The sequence below is a fragment of the Xyrauchen texanus genome, chromosome 30 (assembly GCF_025860055.1).
Source record: "Xyrauchen texanus isolate HMW12.3.18 chromosome 30, RBS_HiC_50CHRs, whole genome shotgun sequence".
In the NCBI taxonomy this organism is placed as follows: domain Eukaryota; kingdom Metazoa; phylum Chordata; class Actinopteri; order Cypriniformes; family Catostomidae; genus Xyrauchen; species Xyrauchen texanus.
The window spans coordinates 41,584,009-41,603,186 of record NC_068305.1 but is presented as its reverse complement, the minus strand read 5'-3'; the positions used below and the strand labels follow the sequence as shown (position 1 = coordinate 41,603,186).

The 19,178-nt window shown below is 41.5% G+C and overlaps 1 protein-coding gene across 1 annotated transcript; it reads right to left on the bottom strand.

The window, feature by feature from the left end:
* Nucleotides 1–5,389: 5,389 nt before the first annotated feature.
* On the bottom strand, nucleotides 5,390–17,606 carry LOC127623599 (uncharacterized). Its single transcript, XM_052098000.1, has 8 exons — nucleotides 17,462–17,606; nucleotides 13,948–14,823; nucleotides 10,302–10,670; nucleotides 8,194–8,298; nucleotides 7,959–8,117; nucleotides 6,496–6,527; nucleotides 6,263–6,397; nucleotides 5,390–5,820 (listed from the first exon to the last, which is right to left on the bottom strand). Exons 2-8 carry the CDS (start codon nucleotides 14,801–14,803, stop codon nucleotides 5,749–5,751), a joined length of 1,728 nt encoding a protein of 575 aa, XP_051953960.1. The 5' UTR covers nucleotides 14,804–14,823; nucleotides 17,462–17,606; the 3' UTR covers nucleotides 5,390–5,748.
* Nucleotides 17,607–19,178: the final 1,572 nt, after the last annotated feature.

Genomic DNA, 19,178 nt, shown 5'->3' with positions numbered 1-19,178 from the left:
AGTGGGTGTGGGAAAAGTTCAGAGAAGCTATGGAGAAGGACTTTCGGTTCGCACCAAAGTGCTTCTGGAGAACCGTCCGCCACCTTAGGAGGGGGAAACGGGGAACCATCCAAGCTGTATACAGCAAAGATGGGACGCTGTTGACCTCAACCAAGGAGGTTATTGGGCGGTGGAAGGAACACTTTGAAGAACTCCTAAATCCCAACACACCCTCTATGCTAGAGGCAGAGCTGGAGGCTGATGGGGGATCAGATTCTATTTCCCTGGGGGAGGTCACTGAGGTAGTCAAACAACTCCACAGTGGCAAAGCCCCGGGGATTGATGAGATCCGAACAGAAATGCTAAAAGCTTTGGATGTGGAGGGGGTGTCATGGATGACACGCCTCTTCAACATTAGCGTGGAAATCTGGGACAGTGCCTAAGGAGTGGCAGAACGGGGTGGTGGTTCCCTCTTCAAAAAGGGGGATCAGAGAGTGTGTGCCAACTACAGGGGTATCACACTTCTCAGCCTCCCTGGTAAAGTTTACTCCAAGGTGCTGGAGAGGAGGGTTCGGCCGATTGTCGAACCTCAGATTGAAGAGGAACAATGCGGTTTTCGGCCCTGGCCGTGGAACGACGGACCAGATCTTTACTCTCGCAAGGATCCTGGAGGGGCCTGGGAGTATGCCCATCCGGTCTACATGTGTTTTGTGGATCTGGAGAAGGCGTATGACCGGTCCCCGGAGAGACTGTGGGAGGTGCTGCGGAGTACGGGGTGGGGGGTCCCTTCTTAGGGCGATCCAATCCCTGTACGTCCAAAGCGAGTGCTGTGTCCGGGTCCTCGGCACAAAGTCGAGTTCATTCCATGTGGGGGTTGGTCTCCGCCAAGGCTGCGCTTTGTCACCAATCCTGTTTGTGATATTCATGGACAGGATATCAAGGCGTAGTCGGGGTGGGGAAGGTGTGTGGTTCGGTGGGCTGGGGATCTCTGTTGTCTTCATGTCATCATCGGTCCGTGACCTTCAGCTCTCACTGGATCGCTTGGCAGTCGAGTGTGAAGCAGCTCGGATGAGGATTAGCACCTCTAAATCTGAGGCCATGGTTCTCAGCAGGAAACCGATGGAGTGCGTACTCCAGGTAGGGAAGGAGGTATTGCCCCAAGTGAAGGAGTTCAAGTACCTCGGGGTCTTGTTCACGAGTGAGGGGACAATGGAGCGGGAGGTTGGCCGGAGAATCGGGCAGCGGGGGCGGTATTGCACTCGCTCTATCGCACTGTTGTCACGAAAAGAGAGCTGAGCCGAAAGGCAAAGCTCTCGATCTACCGGTCAGTTTTCGTTCCTACCCTCACCTATGGTCATGAAGGTTGGGTCATGACCGAAAGAACTAGGTCGCGAGTACAAGTGGCCGAAATGGGCTTCCTCAGAAGGGTGGCGGGCTTCTCCCTTAGAGATAGGGTGAGGAGCTCAGTCATCCGTGAGGAGCTCGGAGTAGAGCCGCTGCTCCTTTGCGTCGAAAGGAGTCAGTTGAGGTGGTTTGGGCATCTGGTAAGGATGCCCCCGGCCGCCTCCCTAGGGAGGTGTTTCAGGCACGTCCAGCTGGAAGACCCAGGATTAGGTGGAGAGATTACATCTCCAAACTGGCCTGGGAACGCCTCAGGGTCCCCCAGTCAGAGCTGGTTAATGTGGCTCGGGATAGGGAAGTTTGGGGCCCCCTGCTGGAGCAGCTGCCCCCGCGACCCGACTTCGGATAAGTGGTTGAAGATGGATGGATGGATGGATGGATGTTTATAATGTTGCAAAGCTGATCTGAGTATGTATATACACACACTGGTGGCCAAATGTTTGGATTAATGCACAGTTTGGATTTTGCTCTTATAGAAAGAAATTGGTTCTTGTATTCAAAGTGGCATTCAGCTGATCACAAAGTATCATCAGGACATTAATAACATGATAAATTACTATTAATCTTCAGAACTTCTTAAACTACTTCAAAGAGTTCTCATCATAAAATCCTCCATGTGCAGTGACGACAGCTTTACGGATCGGGGTGAAAAGGTGACCTTTCACCCCACACTTCCTGAAGCACTTGACCTTTCACCCCACACTTCCTGTAGCACTTAACCTTTCAACCCACACTTCCTGTAGTGCTTGACCTTTCACCCCACACTTCCTGAAGCGCTTGACCTTTCACCCGGCACTTCCTGAAGCACTTGACCTTTCACCCCACACTTCCTGTAGCGCTTGACCTTTCACCCCACACTTCTGAAGCACTTGACCTTTCACCCCGCACTTGCTGAAGCACTTGACCTTTCACCCCACACTTCCTGTAGCACTTCACCTTTCACCCCACACTTCCTGTAGTGCTTGACCTTTCACCCCACACTTCCTGTAGCGTTTGACCTTTCACTCCACACTTCCTGTGTCAACTCAAACACAAACACAATGTTAAACTTAATTTAATGAACCAAATATCTTTCAGCTGCGTTTGATATAAAGTGATTTTCTAGTGTCAAATGATCAGTGTATCACGATTACTCAAGGATAAGGTGTTGGACTGATGCTGCTGTCTAGATTCGATCACAAATGACTTTTTGAAATAGTGATGGAGCTGTTTTACATCAGTAATGTCCCGACTATACTGTGATCAGCTGAATGCCACTTTGGTGAATTAAAGTACCAATTTCCTTCCGAAAGAGCAAAATCTGTCCATTAATCCAAACTTTTGGCTACCAGTGTATAAGTATTGTACATTTCCATAGTCTGTGTACTACAGCTTGAGAAACACTTGAGCTAAATTTAATTATAACATGCCTGATGTTTAATAGTTTCAAAGACATTACACCAAAGCAGGCTGCGTAACTTGCAGAAAACATTGCCCACATATTAAAGGAATACTCCGGGTTTCACACTAGTTAAGCTTAATCAACAGTATTTGTGGCATAATCTTGATTAGCACAAAAAATTATTTCGACTCGTCCCTCATTTTGTTTTTTTTAAATGTGTTCCAGTGACACAGCTAGCACAGTTCTGCTCAGCTAGCTGATAGTGTTTCCAAGGCTAAATGCTCCAGCTGTGAGTCCGATGTAATCTCAACTAGTCTTTCAAGGAAGTGTTTATAACCTTGAGCCCGGCTGTAACAGCCATTATTAACCGTACTCTAGGAAGTGGATTTGTACCTGCTGTGACTCAGGTGGTAGAGCGGGTCGGCTGCTAATCGCAGGATTGGTGGTTTGATTCCCGGCCCACATGACTCCACATGCTGAAGTGTCCTTGGGCAAGATACTGAACCCCAAGTTGCTCCCAATGGCAGACTAGCCCCTTACATAGCAGCTCTGCCGTCATTGGCGTATGTTTGTGAATGGGTGTGTGATTGGGACGCAGTGTAAAGCGCTTTGAACACCGCTAATGTTAAAAGGCGCTATATAAGTGCAGAACATTTACCATATTCAATGATTGGCCTCTTACCTCAAAGATAAAACCTTCTCAGGGAAGTTTCCTTCTTCGTCGGTTCCCCTATTATGCGGTGTGCCCCAAGGGTCCATTTTAGGCCCTCTTCTCTTTTCACTTTATGCTCCCCTTGGGTGCCATTATAAGATCTCCTACCACTGCTATGCTACGATACACAATTTTATCTGCCAGCTAAAACTGACAGCAGTTATCCTTGAGACTGTTTTGACGAGATCAAATGCTGGATGGCTAACAAGTTTTTGCAATTAAACGAAAGCGAAACGAAATTCTGATTTTAGGCCCCTCCAGGTCTCCATCTTATTTTAATTTAGGTTCTCTTTCTGCCAGTGTTCAACCTCATGTAAGAAATCTTGGAGTTACATTTGATTCGTCACTAAATTTTGAGAAACACATCAGTACAGCGGTAAAGGGCAGATTCTTTCATCTGAGACCGGTTGCGAAAGTAAAACAGTTTCTACCCCCGAAAGATTTGGAGACTGTAATCCACGCTCTCATAACATCACGCCTGGACTACTGTAATTCCCTAAACTGTGCGGCCTGCCTCAAACTGCGATCTCACGCCTGCAAATTGTCCAAAATGCTGCAACGAGACTTCTTACCGGAACTAAAGAGGGATCACACATCTCCCATTTTAGCGACTTTACATGGGATTCCTGTAAAGTTTAAAATCGTCACACCAAAATAAATTAGTGACCTTCTGATTCCTTACTCTCCCCAAAGGGCACTTAGGTCTAATCAGCTTCTATTAACTGTCCCACGTTGGCACTGTAAAACTAAGGGTGATCGGCAGGGACGGATTACCGACCGGGCCAATGGGGCCAGTGCCCAGGGCAGTCAAGTCAGTCCCCCCACTGGGCATGAACGACGAACACAACCCCCCCCACAACCCACTCAACAACTTTTGGGTGGAGGGGGACCCTTGGAGATAACTGGCCCCAGGGCCTTTGCAAGTCATAATCCTTCCACCCAAACTTTGGATCAGTCTGCTGATAAATGTGAGGTTTGCTCCTTCCCTGGCTCTTAAATCTTATTTGTTCTCTCTGGCTTTTGATTAAGATTCGTTTAAGGGTTTTATGTTGAGGTTTTCTGATTGTGTTTTATTTAATGTGTTTATATTTTGGATGTTTTCCTTTAATCCTTTCTTTTTATATGCTCGACGTTTTATTGTGCAGCACTTTGGTGCAACTCTGTAGCTTTTGTCTTGACACACTTACAATGGAAGTCAATGGGGCCATTTTTGATGGTTTAAAGTCAGAAATGTGAAGCTTATAATTTTATAAAAGCACTTACATTAATTCTTCTGTTAAACACATGTATTATTTGAACTGTAAAGTTGTTTAAATGTTTGTTTTTACAGTCATTTTAGGGTTTAAGGGTGTGTTGACGTTACGTTGTCATGGTAACATAGTAATATTGTCTATATCTTCACACAGATAAGTGATTTAATGACAGTAAAATCATGTTAACACACATAAATCCTTATTCCTTAAATGATTTTAGGGCACGATGATTAAACAGTCAAGTTTGTATATTTTTAAACATTTAAATCTATTAAGTAATTAATTAATAAGTTTTTATTGTAGGATTTAAAAATTTATTGTAGGACAGGGGCTTTCAAACATTTTTGTGCTAAGGACCCCTTGCGAGGGACCCCCTGTGTGATAAAACTAGTACACATGATATTATGTCGATTTTCGGTTTGCAAAATTAAATAATTGGCTTTTATATTATACTGAAGCCAGAATAATGTATTCAAATATTAGCTGGAAAATGATTAATTTTTATTAAGTTGTAAGAATAACATTTGAATAAATGAATTAAAAAAAATAATAATAATAATTTTAATCATCATTGTAATTAATATTAAATGAATTAATTAGCAAAAGTATTAAAAACAAAACAAACAAATTTCAAAGCAGCTTAACAGAGAATAGCGCATTACAACCAACATTTCATACAAATACGATGTATCACTATAATATATGAAATTACAGTATTATAGCAGTATTTAATATTTCTACCTATAGCTCTCATAAAGGTGATTAATCTAATGATTTCAGAATGAAATATTTGTACACATAATTTCACAGAAATGTTTTGTGGGCCCTCTAGCACTCCCTTGCGGCCCCCTGGAGGTCCCCGGACCCCAGTTTGAAACCCCCGCGGGTCAACAGTATATACTGATGTGCTGCGGCGCTATTAAGGAGGCAGGCGGTGAATCCACAAACCACGACTGCTTGTATCTGAGCTGAAGCACACACGGTTTCTAAAAGCCTTCCGCAGTGATGTTTGTGTGTCTTCATCAGAATTCATCCTCTGAGCTGTCGGCCAGAAGCATTGCATTGTCAGGTCCGCTCCGAACCTCTCTGGGCGGCTGAAATGTATAAACATCACGAGACAGATTAACACCTGTGAGCTGCACATGCACTCAACGTCACGGCAACAACATCACAACCGTGAGCTCGCTTCCATATAATGTCCACGTTTACATCTCAGCTCTAATTCAATATTCAGCAACCTCACATAATGCTATAAACATGTAGAATATGACCCAATTCATCTCCAATTAAAGGAACAGTTCACCCAAAAATGAAAATGCTCTCATTATTTACTCACCCTCATGTTGTTTCAAAACTCAATGACTTTCTTTCCTCTGAAACACAAATGGAGAAACTAAGCAAAATGTTGGTGAACGAGGCCGTCATTTAGCTAAACATCTCCTTTTATGTTCCACAGAAAAAGTCATACCTGTTGTGGAACGACATGAGAGTGAGCAAACGATGAGAGAATTTTCATTTTAAGTTTCTCTGTCTTACCTTCCTCCTCTGATGTTTAAAGTTGTCTCTCCGTTTGTGATGAATCACTCTGATACTGTACAGAGCGCCAACCAACAGAAGAGCACCAGCTATTCCGATGCCAACCGGTGCCAACATACCAGACACATAGCCGGCCTGCGGAAGAGACACCACACAATATTTACAGGTTACTCGCAAAATAATTAAAGGGTTAAAAATAAGTATTTGTTAATTTATTTTGTCAATAATCTCACCTTTTCTCTTATAAGTTCAACCCAGCTCCGCACTACAAATAAATGAAAAGACAATTAAAGGATTCGTTTTGCTGAACTTCTCATTTATGTACTGTGGCAGGGCAGAGAGCGGGTCGTGATCCTACACACCCGGTCCCGTATCAGGCTAATCATGCCTCCGAGAGGGATAAAGGCCGACTGCAGAGGATCGTGCGGGAGAGAGAGATCGTTTACGGACATGTCCGTCGTGTGTGTGTTTATGTTGTCTTTTAAGTTTATAATTAAAATATTATTTATGTTGAAAAGCCGGTTCTCGCCGCCTCCTTTCCATTGAATACCATTTCACTGGTGCCGAAACCCGGGAAGGAGGAGGGATACGCAAGGGAATAGTTCTCGCCACTACCGTCCACCCCAACGGAGCAGCCGCGGCCATCTGCCGGGGGACGAGGAGCCCAGCTGCCTGAAAGAGGACGATGGCGCCGACCGCAAGGGGAGAAGGGGCTCCTAACCGACCGCCTGGAGCGGTCAGGTCTGCTGCCAGGGGCGGAGGAGTCGCCTACCGACCGCTGAAACGCAGCGGGGTTTAAGACCGCCGACCGCGAGCGGGGAGGGGCTCACTGGCGACCGCCTGGAGTGAGAGAACCGTTGCCAGGGGCGGGAGAGACCCCTTCTGTTCCCCGAGAACGCGGCGGGGCGTTCCGTCCGCCAGGGGCTGGAGGTCTGCCTCGGATCCGCCCGGAGAGGCGCGGCTGTCGTCCGATAGAGGGTGGAGGAGTGGCCGAGGAACAAGCTGCGGCGTATCGGAGAACTGGCGAGTAAGAGTTTTTTTTTCCATCTCTCTCTCTCTCACTGTCGCTCTGCGTTGGCCTTTTCCCTGTTTTAAATTTTACAGTTTTTTGGGGGGTACTACACTGTTACAGGAAGTACCCCCCATTTTAATTATTTCTGTTTCCCTCCCCTTGTCCCCTCCCTCGTCCAGGTAGAGAGGGATGACCTGCCGGCAGACAGCGCAGAAGGCACGCCCTCCCCCAGGGAAGGGGGTGTACGTCAGGCCGGGGGCTCCCCAGCCTGAGAGAATGAGGGAGGAATGTGGCAGGGCGGAGGGCGGGGCTGGGTCGTGATCCTACACACCCAGTCCCGTATTAGGCTAATCAAGCCTCTGAGGTTTAAAGGCCGACTGGGGAGGATCGTGCGGGAGAGAGAGATCGTTAGTGGACATGTCCGTCATGTGTGTGTTTGTGTCTTGTTTTAAGTTGCTCATTAAAACCATCATTTATATTATCAAGCCGGTTCTCGCCTCCTCCTTTCCACTGATCCCTTTACATGTACATTCAAATATCTGCTCACTGTATGCTTCAATAGTGTGGAAAAGAGCAGCGTGAACATTCTGCTGAACATCTCCATTTGTGTTCCACAGAAGAAAGGGAGACATACGGGTTTGGATTGACATGAGGGTGAGTATATCCAATAATAATAACTCTCACCCAGTCCCTGGTTCCGCTGCACCCAGACTGGAGGAGGAGGTATGAGGCTGTAGGGGGCGCGTGTGGGGGTTGAGGTGGTGGTTTCTGTCAGGTCCTCTTCACTCTCTTCCTCCTCATCATTCAAATTCATCTCCTCGTCTTCCTCGTCTTCATCAGGCTCTATAAGACAGAATGTTTTATTCTGCACAGTGTTATAGTGATGAGTGTTAGTGCTGTTTAACACATGTGAACAAACCTCTAGATTCAACATCTTCCGTGTCTGTCTTTGGTTTTGATGCTGGTAACTGAACGGCTTCAGTCAGAGGTTGCTGGGTAACAGACCTCTGCATGATGTCATCACCTGCAGGACCAATCAGAACACATTTCAAAAAATAATTTCACCTTGTTTTGAAGTGTTTCATTCTGTTAGCTTGAAAATGTCGACGTCCGTCCGTCTATCTGTCTGTCTCTCTGATCTACCTATCTATCATCTGTCTGTCTGATTTATCATATATCTGTCTATCCATCTATCTGTCTGTCTGATCTATATATCATCTATCTGTCTGTCTGTCTTTCTGATCTACCTATCTATCTGTCTGTCTGTCTCTTATCTATCTATCTATCTATCTATCTATCTATCTATCTATCTATCTATCTATCTATCTATCTATCTATCTATCTGTCTGTCTGTCTGTCTCTTATCTATCTATCTATCTATCTATCTATCTATCTATCTATCTATCTATCTATCTATCTATCTATCTATCTATCTATCTATCTATCTATCTGTCTGTCTGTCTGTCTGTCTGTCTATCTGTCTGCCTGCCTATCTGTCTATCTATCTATCTATCTATCTATCTATCTATCTATCTATCTATCTATCTATCTATCTATCTATCTGTCTGTCTGTCTGTCTGTCTGCCTATCTGTCTGTCTGCCAATCTATCATTTGTCTGTCTGTTTGCCTGTCTGTATGTCTTTCTGTCTGTTAATCTGATCTGTCTGTCTGTCTGTCATCTATCTATCTATCTATCTGTCTGTCTGTCTGTCTGTCATCTATCTATCTATCTATCTATCTATCTATCTATCTATCTATCTATCTATCTATCTGTCTGTCTGTCTGTCTGTCTGTCTGTCTGTCTGTCTATCTATCTATCTATCTGTCTGTCTGTCTGTCTGTCTGCCTATCTGTCTGTCTGTCTGCCTAGCTATCATTTGTCTGTCTGTTTGCCTGTCTGTATGTCTTTCTGTCTGTTAGTCTGATCGATCTGTCTGTCTGTCTGTCTATCTATCTATCTGTCTGTCTGTCTGTCTGTCTATCTATCTATCTATCTATCTATATATCTGTCTGTCTGCCTAGCTATCATTTGTCTGTCTGTTTGCCTGTCTGTATGTCTTTCTGTCTGTTAGTCTGATCGATCTGTCTGTCTGTCTGTCTATCTATCTATCTGTCTGTCTGTCTGTCTGTCTGTCTATCTATCTATCTATCTATGTGTCTATATCTATCTATCTGTCTGTCTGTCTGTCTGTCTGTCTGTCTGTCTATCTATCTATCTATCTATCTATCTGTCTATCGGTCTGTCTGTCTATCTATCTATCTGTCTGTCTGTCTGTCTGTCTATCTATGTGTCTATATCTATCTATCGGTCTGTCTGTCTATCTATCTATCTGTCTGTCTATCTATCTATCTATCTATCTGTCTATCGGTCTGTCTGTCTATCTATCTATCTATCTATCTATCTATCTATCTATCTATCTATCTATCTATCTATCTATCTATCTATCTATCTGTCTATCGGTCTGTCTGTCTATCTATCTATCTGTCTGTCTGTCTGTCTATCTATCTATGTGTCTATATCTATCTATCTGTCTATCGGTCTGTCTGTCTATCTATCTATCTGTCTGTCTGTCTGTCTGTCTGTCTGATCTATCATTTATCTGTCTGTCTGTTTGCCTGTCTGTATGTCTTTCTGTCTGTCAGTCTGATCTGTCTGTCTATCTATCTATCTATCTATCATCTGTCTGTCTGTCTGTCTGTCGTGAAACAGTGACTGTCAAGTTGCAAAAGCACATGAAACCACAATAAAAGTTGTGCAGGATATTTCAAGTCTTCTGAAGACATACTGTAGCTCTGCGTGAGGAACAGACCAAAGTTTAAGTGCTAAATTATTGTACATTTTCGTTATCACCCATTTAAATCTGGTGGAACGCATGTGAGGTCATCTTTGTTTACATGAGCACAGCTGACACCACAAAAGGGCGAAGGAAATGTAATTGCACACATGGGGGATTACGTGTATTTTCACCGAGGCAGATGTGACTGAAACTGAACCACTGAACTAATCATAATGCATAAAGTCTCACTCTGTGTGTTTTCGTCATGCTCTTTTGGCTCATCAGATTCTGTGACCGGACCGTTGACCAGCATATTTGATGGACTGACGGCATCATATTTCTGATCTCCAGACGTCTGCCATGATGGCGGCCAATTCATCACTCCTGAGAGAGTGGCATCAGAGGCGTGGCCTGTATCCATAGACATCATTTGCTCAAGCTCTGCGTCTCCCACGGTAACAGCTGTTGCTGCCATGGCGACAGAAGGTTCGGACACCGGTGCTGAGTCACCAAGCATGGTGACATCCTCAAACGGCTCAAATATCAGCGGCAGATCTTCAGAGGACATGGTCGCCTCTATAGCCACCTCCTGAGATGAGGGAAGAACACTCACTTCCTCTGCAAAAAAGGAAAAGACACCTGTTTACAAGACATTAATGAGCAGCACAGCCAAAACACAATCAACACTTCTTTTGTCCAGTAAATATCATGTGCCAGGATGCAGTGTGTATTTTAATGTTTATCTCAGTGCAGTGTCTTGCCCCATAGACTTCCATTGTAAGTGTATTAATGTAAAAACCATATTTTGTTTTCATAAACTCAGGGACGAATCAACGTTATTGTCTGTGATGCTGTACATACTGTAGATCTGAACTTGTACCGAAATATTCCTTCAATCTCAGAATTTTAACAATCATATGCAAAGCTCCCTGACAACACATACAGCTGGTTGCTTGGGTGTACTAGGTAGTTGCTAGGGTGTTCTATGTGTTTGCTAGGGTGTTCTAGGTGGTTGCTAGGGTGTACTAGGTGTTTGTCAGGGTGTTCTAGGTGGTTGCTAGGGTGTACTAGGTAGTTGCTAGAGTGTTCTATGTGTTTGTCAGGGTGTTCTAGGTGGTTGCAAGGGTGTACTAGGTGTTGGCTAAGGTGTGCTAGGTGGTTGATAGTGAGTTATTTTTGATTGCTAGGGTGTTCTAGGTGGTTGTTAGGGTGTTCTTAGTGGTTGCTAGGGTATTCTTAATGGTTTTTGGGGTGTTCTAGGTGGTTGCTAAGATATTCTAGGTGGTTTCTAGGGTGTTCTAGATGGTTGCTAGGGTGTTCTAGGTGGTTTCTAGGGTGTTCTAGGTGCTAGGGTGTTCTAGGTGGTTTCTGGGGTGTTCTAGATGGTTGCTAGGGTGTTCTAGGTGCTAGGGTGTTCTATGTGTTTGCTAGGGTGTTCTTGGTGTTTTCTGGGATGTTCTATGTGGTTGCTAAAGTACTGTAGGTGAATTCTAGGACGTTCTAGGTGTTTGCTAGGGTGTTCTAGGTGGTTGCTAGGGTGTTCTTAGTGTTTTCTGGGATGTTCTATGTGGTTGCTAAGGTATTCTAGGTGGTTTCTAGGATGTTCTAGGTGTTTGCTAGGGTGTTCTAGGTGGTTGCCAGGGTGTTCTAGGTGTTTGATATAGTATTCTAGGTGTTTGCTAGGGTGTTCTCGGTGGTTGCTACAGTGTTCTAGGTGTTTGCTAGTGTGTTCTAGGTGGTTGCTAGTGTGTTCTTGTCGATTGCTAAGGTGTTATAGGTGTTTGCTAGGGTGTTCTAGGTGGTTTCTATGGTGTTATAGGTGTTTGCTAGAGTGTTTTAGGTGGTTGCTAGAGTGTTCTTGTCGGTTGCTAAGGTGTTCAATGTGTTTGCTAGAGTGTTCTAGGTGGTTGCTAGATTGTTCTAGGTGTTTGCTAGAGTGTTCTAGGTGGTTGCTAGAGTGTTCTTGTCGGTTGCTAAGGTGTTCTAGGTGTTTGCTAGAGTGTTCTAGGTGGTTGCTAGAGTGTTCTTGTCGGTTGCTAAGGTGTTCTATGTGGTTTCTAGGGTGTTCTAGGTGGTTGCTAGTGTGTTCTTGTCAGTTGCTAAGGTGTTCTAGGTGGTTTCTAGGGTGTTCTAGGTGGTTGCTAGTGTGTTCTTGTCGATTGCTAAGGTGTTATAGGTGTTTGCTAGGGTGTTCTAGGTGGTTGCTAGAGTGTTCTAGGTGGTTGCTAGAGTGTTCTTGTCGGTTGCTAAGGTGTTCTAGGTGTTTGCTAGAGTGTTCTAGGTGGTTGCTAGAGTGTTCTTGTCGGTTGCTAAGGTGTTCTATGTGGTTTCTAGGGTGTTCTAGGTGGTTGCTAGTGTGTTCTTGTCGGTTGCTAAGGTGTTCTAGGTGGTTTCTAGGGTGTTCTAGGTGGTTGCTAGTGTGTTCTTGTCGGTTGCTAAGGTGTTCTAGGTGGTTTCTATGGTGTTCTAGGTGTTTGCTAGAGTGTTCTATATGGTTGCTAGAGTGTTCTTGTCGGTTGCTAAGGTGTTCTATGTGGTTTCTAGGGTGTTCTAGGTGGTTGCTAGTGTGTTCTTGTCGGTTGCTAAGGTGTTCTAGGTGTTTGCTAGAGTGAATGTATTTACATTACTTTGGTAAGACATTGTGAGCATTAAGTAAATAACAACACAGAGCTGTAACAACCTGTTATGAATGAATAATTCATGAAAGCTTCTAAATCAAATAGCAGAACCTGTTGAAGTTTCTTTTAGCAGTCTCAAGTGTGACTCAAAATAGAAAGTAATTAGGCTGCTGTCAGAGCCCGCTGGGGTTCAAAGTGGAGCGGGTAAAATACAGTCTGTCTCAGCCACTCTGCTGTTTGTTGGGGTATAGCAGTCTGTTTTACAATCGAGGCACTGCTGAGACAGTTGTACGTATTCATTCCTAGGCGAAATAAATATCAGCAAAGAAATGAAATTGAATGGAGAGCAATTGGAGACTTTTGCTGATGTTTCTCCTGAGAAAAAGACCCCAGTAATCTCACATTTATTCATCTAGAGTTTCACAAGAGATCTCAAGATTAAGTGCATTTACATGCACACCAATATGCTGATAACAAACCATACCCCGATAAAGGAAAACCAAATCCCAGTGTGTGACTTTCTTTCTTCTGCAGAACACAAATGAAGATGTTTAGAAGAATATTTCAGCTCTGTAGGTTCATGCAATGAAAGTGAATGGTGACCAGAACTTTGAAGCTCCAAAAAGCCCATAAAGGCAGCATAAAGGTAATCCATAAGACTCCAGTGGTTAAATCCATGTCTTCTGAAGCAATATAGTAGGTGTGGGTGAGAAGTCCTTCTTTACTATAAATTCTACTCCCTCCCATTAGGGACCGATATGCATGAAGAATGCAAATCACCGAAAACAGAAGAAAGTGAAAGTGAAAGTGGAGATTTATAGTAAAAGTGTACTTTAGAGACTGAATCAGAATTGAGGCAAACGATTATCACAGTCCCATGAAAGGAGTAAAGCCTCATTTGATGGTGATTACACCAGTTGCTAAGATAGGATTGATCAGAAACGCTTTAAGGAGGGGACTTGACGTAGAGTCATTATCAAAAATTGGCTTATTAAAAAAAACGCACTTTAATGAGACTTTAAATCATCGGGTTATTCTCTTCTTTTGGCGTCAAAATGTAAACAGTCATGCGCACAACACTTCCGCACATTGGATAAGCCGGTAAGAACACGTGTTTACATGCCACACAAAATCGGGGTAATGGGCAAAAATCTACAGGTTTTGATTAAACAGTTTATGACTTAACCCAGATAAAGGAAAACCTGTATATAACATGCTCATTTGCATATTTTGCATTAAAGTAAATGACATTTAAAGCAGTCGTGTATGTCACTCACCTCCCAGCAGGTGAACTGGTTCTGTCCAGGTATCAGAAGGATCCACCAATCTGGAGTTAAAGGTCAGATCCAGCTGACGGAGTCCGGACACAGGTGTGTTATCCTGGAGATCTAACCCACCCAGCGAGTCTCCACTGGTAATGGTTAAAGATGTTTGGGGTGTGGTTGGGTTAGTGGTCAATGGAGAGAACCTGAATGGACCATCGGTTGGGTCTGACGGAGTTCTGGTGATCGTATCTGCTTCCAGTCTTCTGTCGTTCTTCTGTAGAGGAGTTCTAGTTTGTGGCGTCGCCGTCCCCTTTTCGTCTAACCCTCCTGGTTGGATGTTCCCACTCTTTCCTTTTGCAAATGACGACCCGTTAGATCCTTCAACATCCTCTGAGATTAATCTAACAGGCTCATCTCTCTCTTGTTCAACGGTAGAAGAGGTTGTCGAAGCCTGTAGGAGAGACACCCCATCTGTTGTCACCAGCAACTGATCCACAACCGATTGTCTGGAGGCCGGAATGGTTGAGCTCTGCTGCTCATCTACAGAGAGTTTCTGATACCGAGAGTAAGACCAGACTGCTCGCTCACCCGCCCCGGACTGTCTGTCCTCGTTTCCAACCGCTGTCGCTCTGCCCACCCCTTCTCGAGCACTGCCGTTTACAACTGCTTCCTCCTCAACGCTTCCAGGACCATCTGGAGAAGATGACTGTGGAAGTTTAGTGGAGATCACATCTGTTTCAAGCATCCTTCGCTGTTGTCCACCGCAGCACGTGCCATCCGATGTGACGGTGCTCTCTAATGGAGCGGCCCAGCTTGAAAGAAACACCGCAGCCAGCAGGAGACTTTGGAGAGTTGCACCGTTCAACATGGCGTCACTTGGGCATTGAGCTAGAAGAAGACAGGAAGTAAAGCCGAACAGATCTGAAACGTGTGTGCTTTAGCATCATTTCAAAAACATATCTGGAGTCTGGAGGCACACAGGCATAAATCGGTTAGAGATAGACTTGTTCTGACCAATATTTTTTCCCTCTATTAAAAAAATCTTCTACTGAATGGGTTATCGGTTCTTTAAAGGAGACCTATTATGCCCCTCTTTACAGTATGTAATATAAGTCTCAGGTGTCCTCAGAATGTGTGTGAAGTTTCAGCTCATAATACCCCAGGGATCATTTATTATATCATGTTATAAAAGCCTCTTTTTGGGTGGAATCAAAAACACGCTAATATCGTGTGTGTCTCTTTAAATGCAAATGAGCTGCTGCTACTCCCCGCCCCCGACATGGATCAGGCTGCATTAGTCGTGGAATCAGCTAACAAGCACATTCAGAACGGTGATTTACAAACGTCCTGTTTTATATTGACACTCATTAACATAGCAGACATGTGTAAAATGATTTACACAAACACACACGGATTTTTTGTATGTTTTGGGGAACATTTGCTTCAAAAACTAAACTTGTCCGCTGTGTCTTCAGTGTCTCTGATGCGGGAGTACATGAAGACTCTTATGAACACTTATGAGACATTATTCTTCTCACTGTATCTGCTCCAGGACTGTGTGTACATCACTCAGGGGAGGAGCTATGATAATAGGGCGGAGTCATCACCAGTTGTGGGCGGGGCCTGATCTAATGTGACGTCACTTTAGAGCAGAAAGGAAAAGCGTTCATTCTGACACACTGTTTATGATGAATAGAAATATAAGAAAGACTTTTATCATTATAGGGTGGTTGTGTACACACACTGCCGACTCACATTTATGTACAAACACCATCATGTAAACGTACATTTTGCATAATAGGTCCCCTTTAATATCAGATCTCCCGATAAATAGCAGTATTTGGTGGCCTTTAAATGAACATAAAATGAAGCCAAACATTACAGCACTATGCATTCAAGAGGAAACCGCAGATTTCACATGCAAAATAACTTAAAGGAATATACCGTTAAAGTTCAGCTCAACTGACAACATTAGTTGCATAAAGTTGATTTCCAAAAGAATATTCTGTATATATTTGACTCGTCCCTACAGTGAGGCACTTAATCCGTAAACATTGAAATACACATTGTTTCAAAAATATAAACATTAAATGTGTTAACATGATTTTAGTTGCTAACAGGGTTTACCGGTGTTGCGTCGTCATGGCAACGGAATTGGTAAGCTATAATCATATTAATGCAGTGTGTGTTGAATGTTTACGGATTGGCCCGATTCACTTCCATAGTAAGTGCCTCACTGTACCCCTGATTTGGGCTTTTCTTTTCTTTTTTTTAAATAAACAAGGGACGAGCTGAAAATCAATATTATGCCACAAATGCTGTTCGTTGAGCTTGACTTTTCTTGAACCCGGAAAATTCCATGAATTTTTTCATTTGTTATTTGTTTGTTTACATAAATTGTTCAACTGTTTATGTAACAGATATGTTTAATATAGCATTTTAAGAGAAATTATTATTGTTTTTAAATATTAATAACTTTTATTGCTGTATTCTTATGTTGATGTTATTAATGTCAAAAGCAAAAACAAAAAAAATAAAATAAAATATATATATATTTTATTTTATTTTTTTGCTTTTATATATGCTTATATATATATATATATATATATATATATATATATATATATATATATATATATATATATTTTTTTTTGCTTTTTATATATGTTTTATATATATATATATTTTTTATTTATTTATTTTTTGCTTTTTATATATGTTTTATATATATATATATATATATATATATATATATATATATATATATATATATTTATTTTTTGCTTTTTATATGCTTTATATATATATATATTTTTATTTATTTATTTATTTATTTTTTGCTTTTTATATATGCTTTATATATATATATATTTTTATTTATTTATTTATTTATTTTTTGCTTTTTATATATGCTTTATATTAGCAATTAGACACTTAAAAACAAACTGTATCTGTGTCTGTCATATAATAATTTTAATAAACAACATCAATCAATCTCTAGCATTAGTGCATTTATATAGGATTATTCTATGTACATCTTCTATTTTTGTTTTGTTATTTTAATCTTCCATACACTCATAAATCTGCAGTGGTAACCTGACACACAAGAAACCCCTGCAATTCTCTGCACACACTTATTCTCAAGACAATGCGCTCTAATATTACACATTAATAGGTTTTCAAACCATTTCTATGCATTAATAACCATAACAAGCAATATTACAGGCACAAGAGTATAGAATAAGTATAACATGCATAATCGCGCGCATGCACACCTGTAATTTTCTTTGGCACTGAACATCTCAAATGCTGGACTGTCAATCATTCTGAATCATATGACACAACAATGATCTGTCAGAATTTAACAGCGCAATACATTCATCCGAAGCAGAGAAACATTGTTGAGTCATGTGCTACAACATGCAAAAACGCAACGATATGGACAACTTTAATATTTAGTAAACAAACACAATGGCACGTTCGCACTCAGAATGACGCGCAGATGCACACACACGATCATATTTACCTGCATGAATGTTGTGCTGCTGATCTCAAATCAATGAACTGGCAGAATTAGAAGATGCTCTTAAGATGCATTATAGGATGTCAGTGTCTCTCTGTCTGCTTGTGTCAGCTGATATCAGCTGAAGTTTCCCCTAGCGCTCATCTGCAGACACACAGACGCGCTGACAAGGGCGCATGCGCAGTCGACTGCTCATCTGTCTGCATGCAGAAAACTTCACCAGGTAATTAACATATTTAAAACAGTAATAAACTGTCCTATTTAAGAATTAGTCATGCAAAACAGATATTCCCGCCCACGTCAAAATTATTATTATATTTATATTATTATTAATAATAATATTTATTATAATAATTATTATTACTGATTATTTTTTATCATTATTATTATTATAATTATAAAAATATCTAGTTGATTCTTTTAGGAAGCCGAACACTCAAGAAAAATATAGTTTTTTTTGTTTTTACACATTTCAATTTCATAATGAAATTTCATCAAATTTAATTGAGTTATCTTTAATAAAATAAACGACATATTTTACGGTTTATTCATTTAATTTTGCTAAACATCACACAATTCAATTTCGATGGAATTTGATTACGTAATTAAAATGTATTTTCAATTTTAATATTTTTTTTGAAGACCATCATCCTTGTAAATATCATTTTTATGATCATCATCATTTTTATATTGGACGTTAAAAATAAACCAGAAATAATACAATATCAAAATAATAATTTTTTGTTTTTATATACAGGCCTAATTTACGAAAAATATGTTTTATATTATATATATCTTAAAAACAATGCTAAATTAAGATAAATAATAATAATACAAAATAAAATATAAAAAACAAAACAAAGGGAAGTCTATACATTTGAAAAGCTTTAAAGGAATATTTCGTGTTCAGGACAAGTTAAACTCAATCAACAACATATGTTGCATAATGCTAATGGCTACAAAAACTAATTTAGACTTGCTCCTCATTTATTTAAAGAAAAAAAAAACCGAAAAGAAAAGAGCAAATATTGTAGTTGCATTAAGGCACGCCAGTCCATAACCTTTAAAATATGTGTAATATATTGTTGGTCTGTTTGTCGGAGTACTTCCAGGATGTCCATTAAAACACATTAAATCCAGTTCACAGTCTCATTGGTCTTTTATTTGATCCAGCAGCATAATTAGATATCGCATGACTCCTCAAAAGTTCTAGAAGGTTTTGGAGGTAATTGGAAGAACTGTTCTAGGAAGTGGCTTGGAAGAAATTGTTATAAATCCACAAACGCAACACTTCCAAGATGAAAAACACTAAAAGGACAGGAGATCACCAGCCACATTCAAAGCACCCCAAATAAAGCACTGCAGCAGTCCACAAGGCAATTACACTGATTAGTCACACGTGGAGCTCCAGTGGGTGGAGCTAAAGCTGTACTAGTGATCAGCTGGTGGCAAAACACACTGTTTCAAAAGTTAATACACAAGATGTACATATTATGTGTGTTAACATGAATTTAGTGTGATGAAATCACTTTTAATGACCATTTTAGGCCTCAACTTTGTTGTAATGACAAGAAAACCCCTATGATCCTGATATTGGATATAACTTTTTTCACAGAAAAGGTTAGTAAGCAATTTTAGCACCCTAAAATCATGTTAATATGTAATTATGCAATGTCGCTATAATTTTAAAACTGTGTATTTTTATGTTTATAGATTGGGC

What these genes read in the sequence shown, in the direction of transcription:
- LOC127623599 (XM_052098000.1), bottom strand. Translation starts at nt 14,803, where the DNA reads ATGTTGAACGGTGCAACTCTCCAAAGTCTCCTGCTGGCTGCGGTGTTT. An exon ending in GCAGCGGAACCAGGGACTGG is followed by an intron (nt 6,528 to 7,958) that starts GTGAGAGTTATT and finishes ATTTATTTGTAG; the next exon opens with TGCGGAGCTGGGTTGAACTT. An exon ending in TTGAACTTATAAGAGAAAAG is followed by an intron (nt 6,398 to 6,495) that starts GTGAGATTATTG and finishes TCTCTTCCGCAG; the next exon opens with GCCGGCTATGTGTCTGGTAT.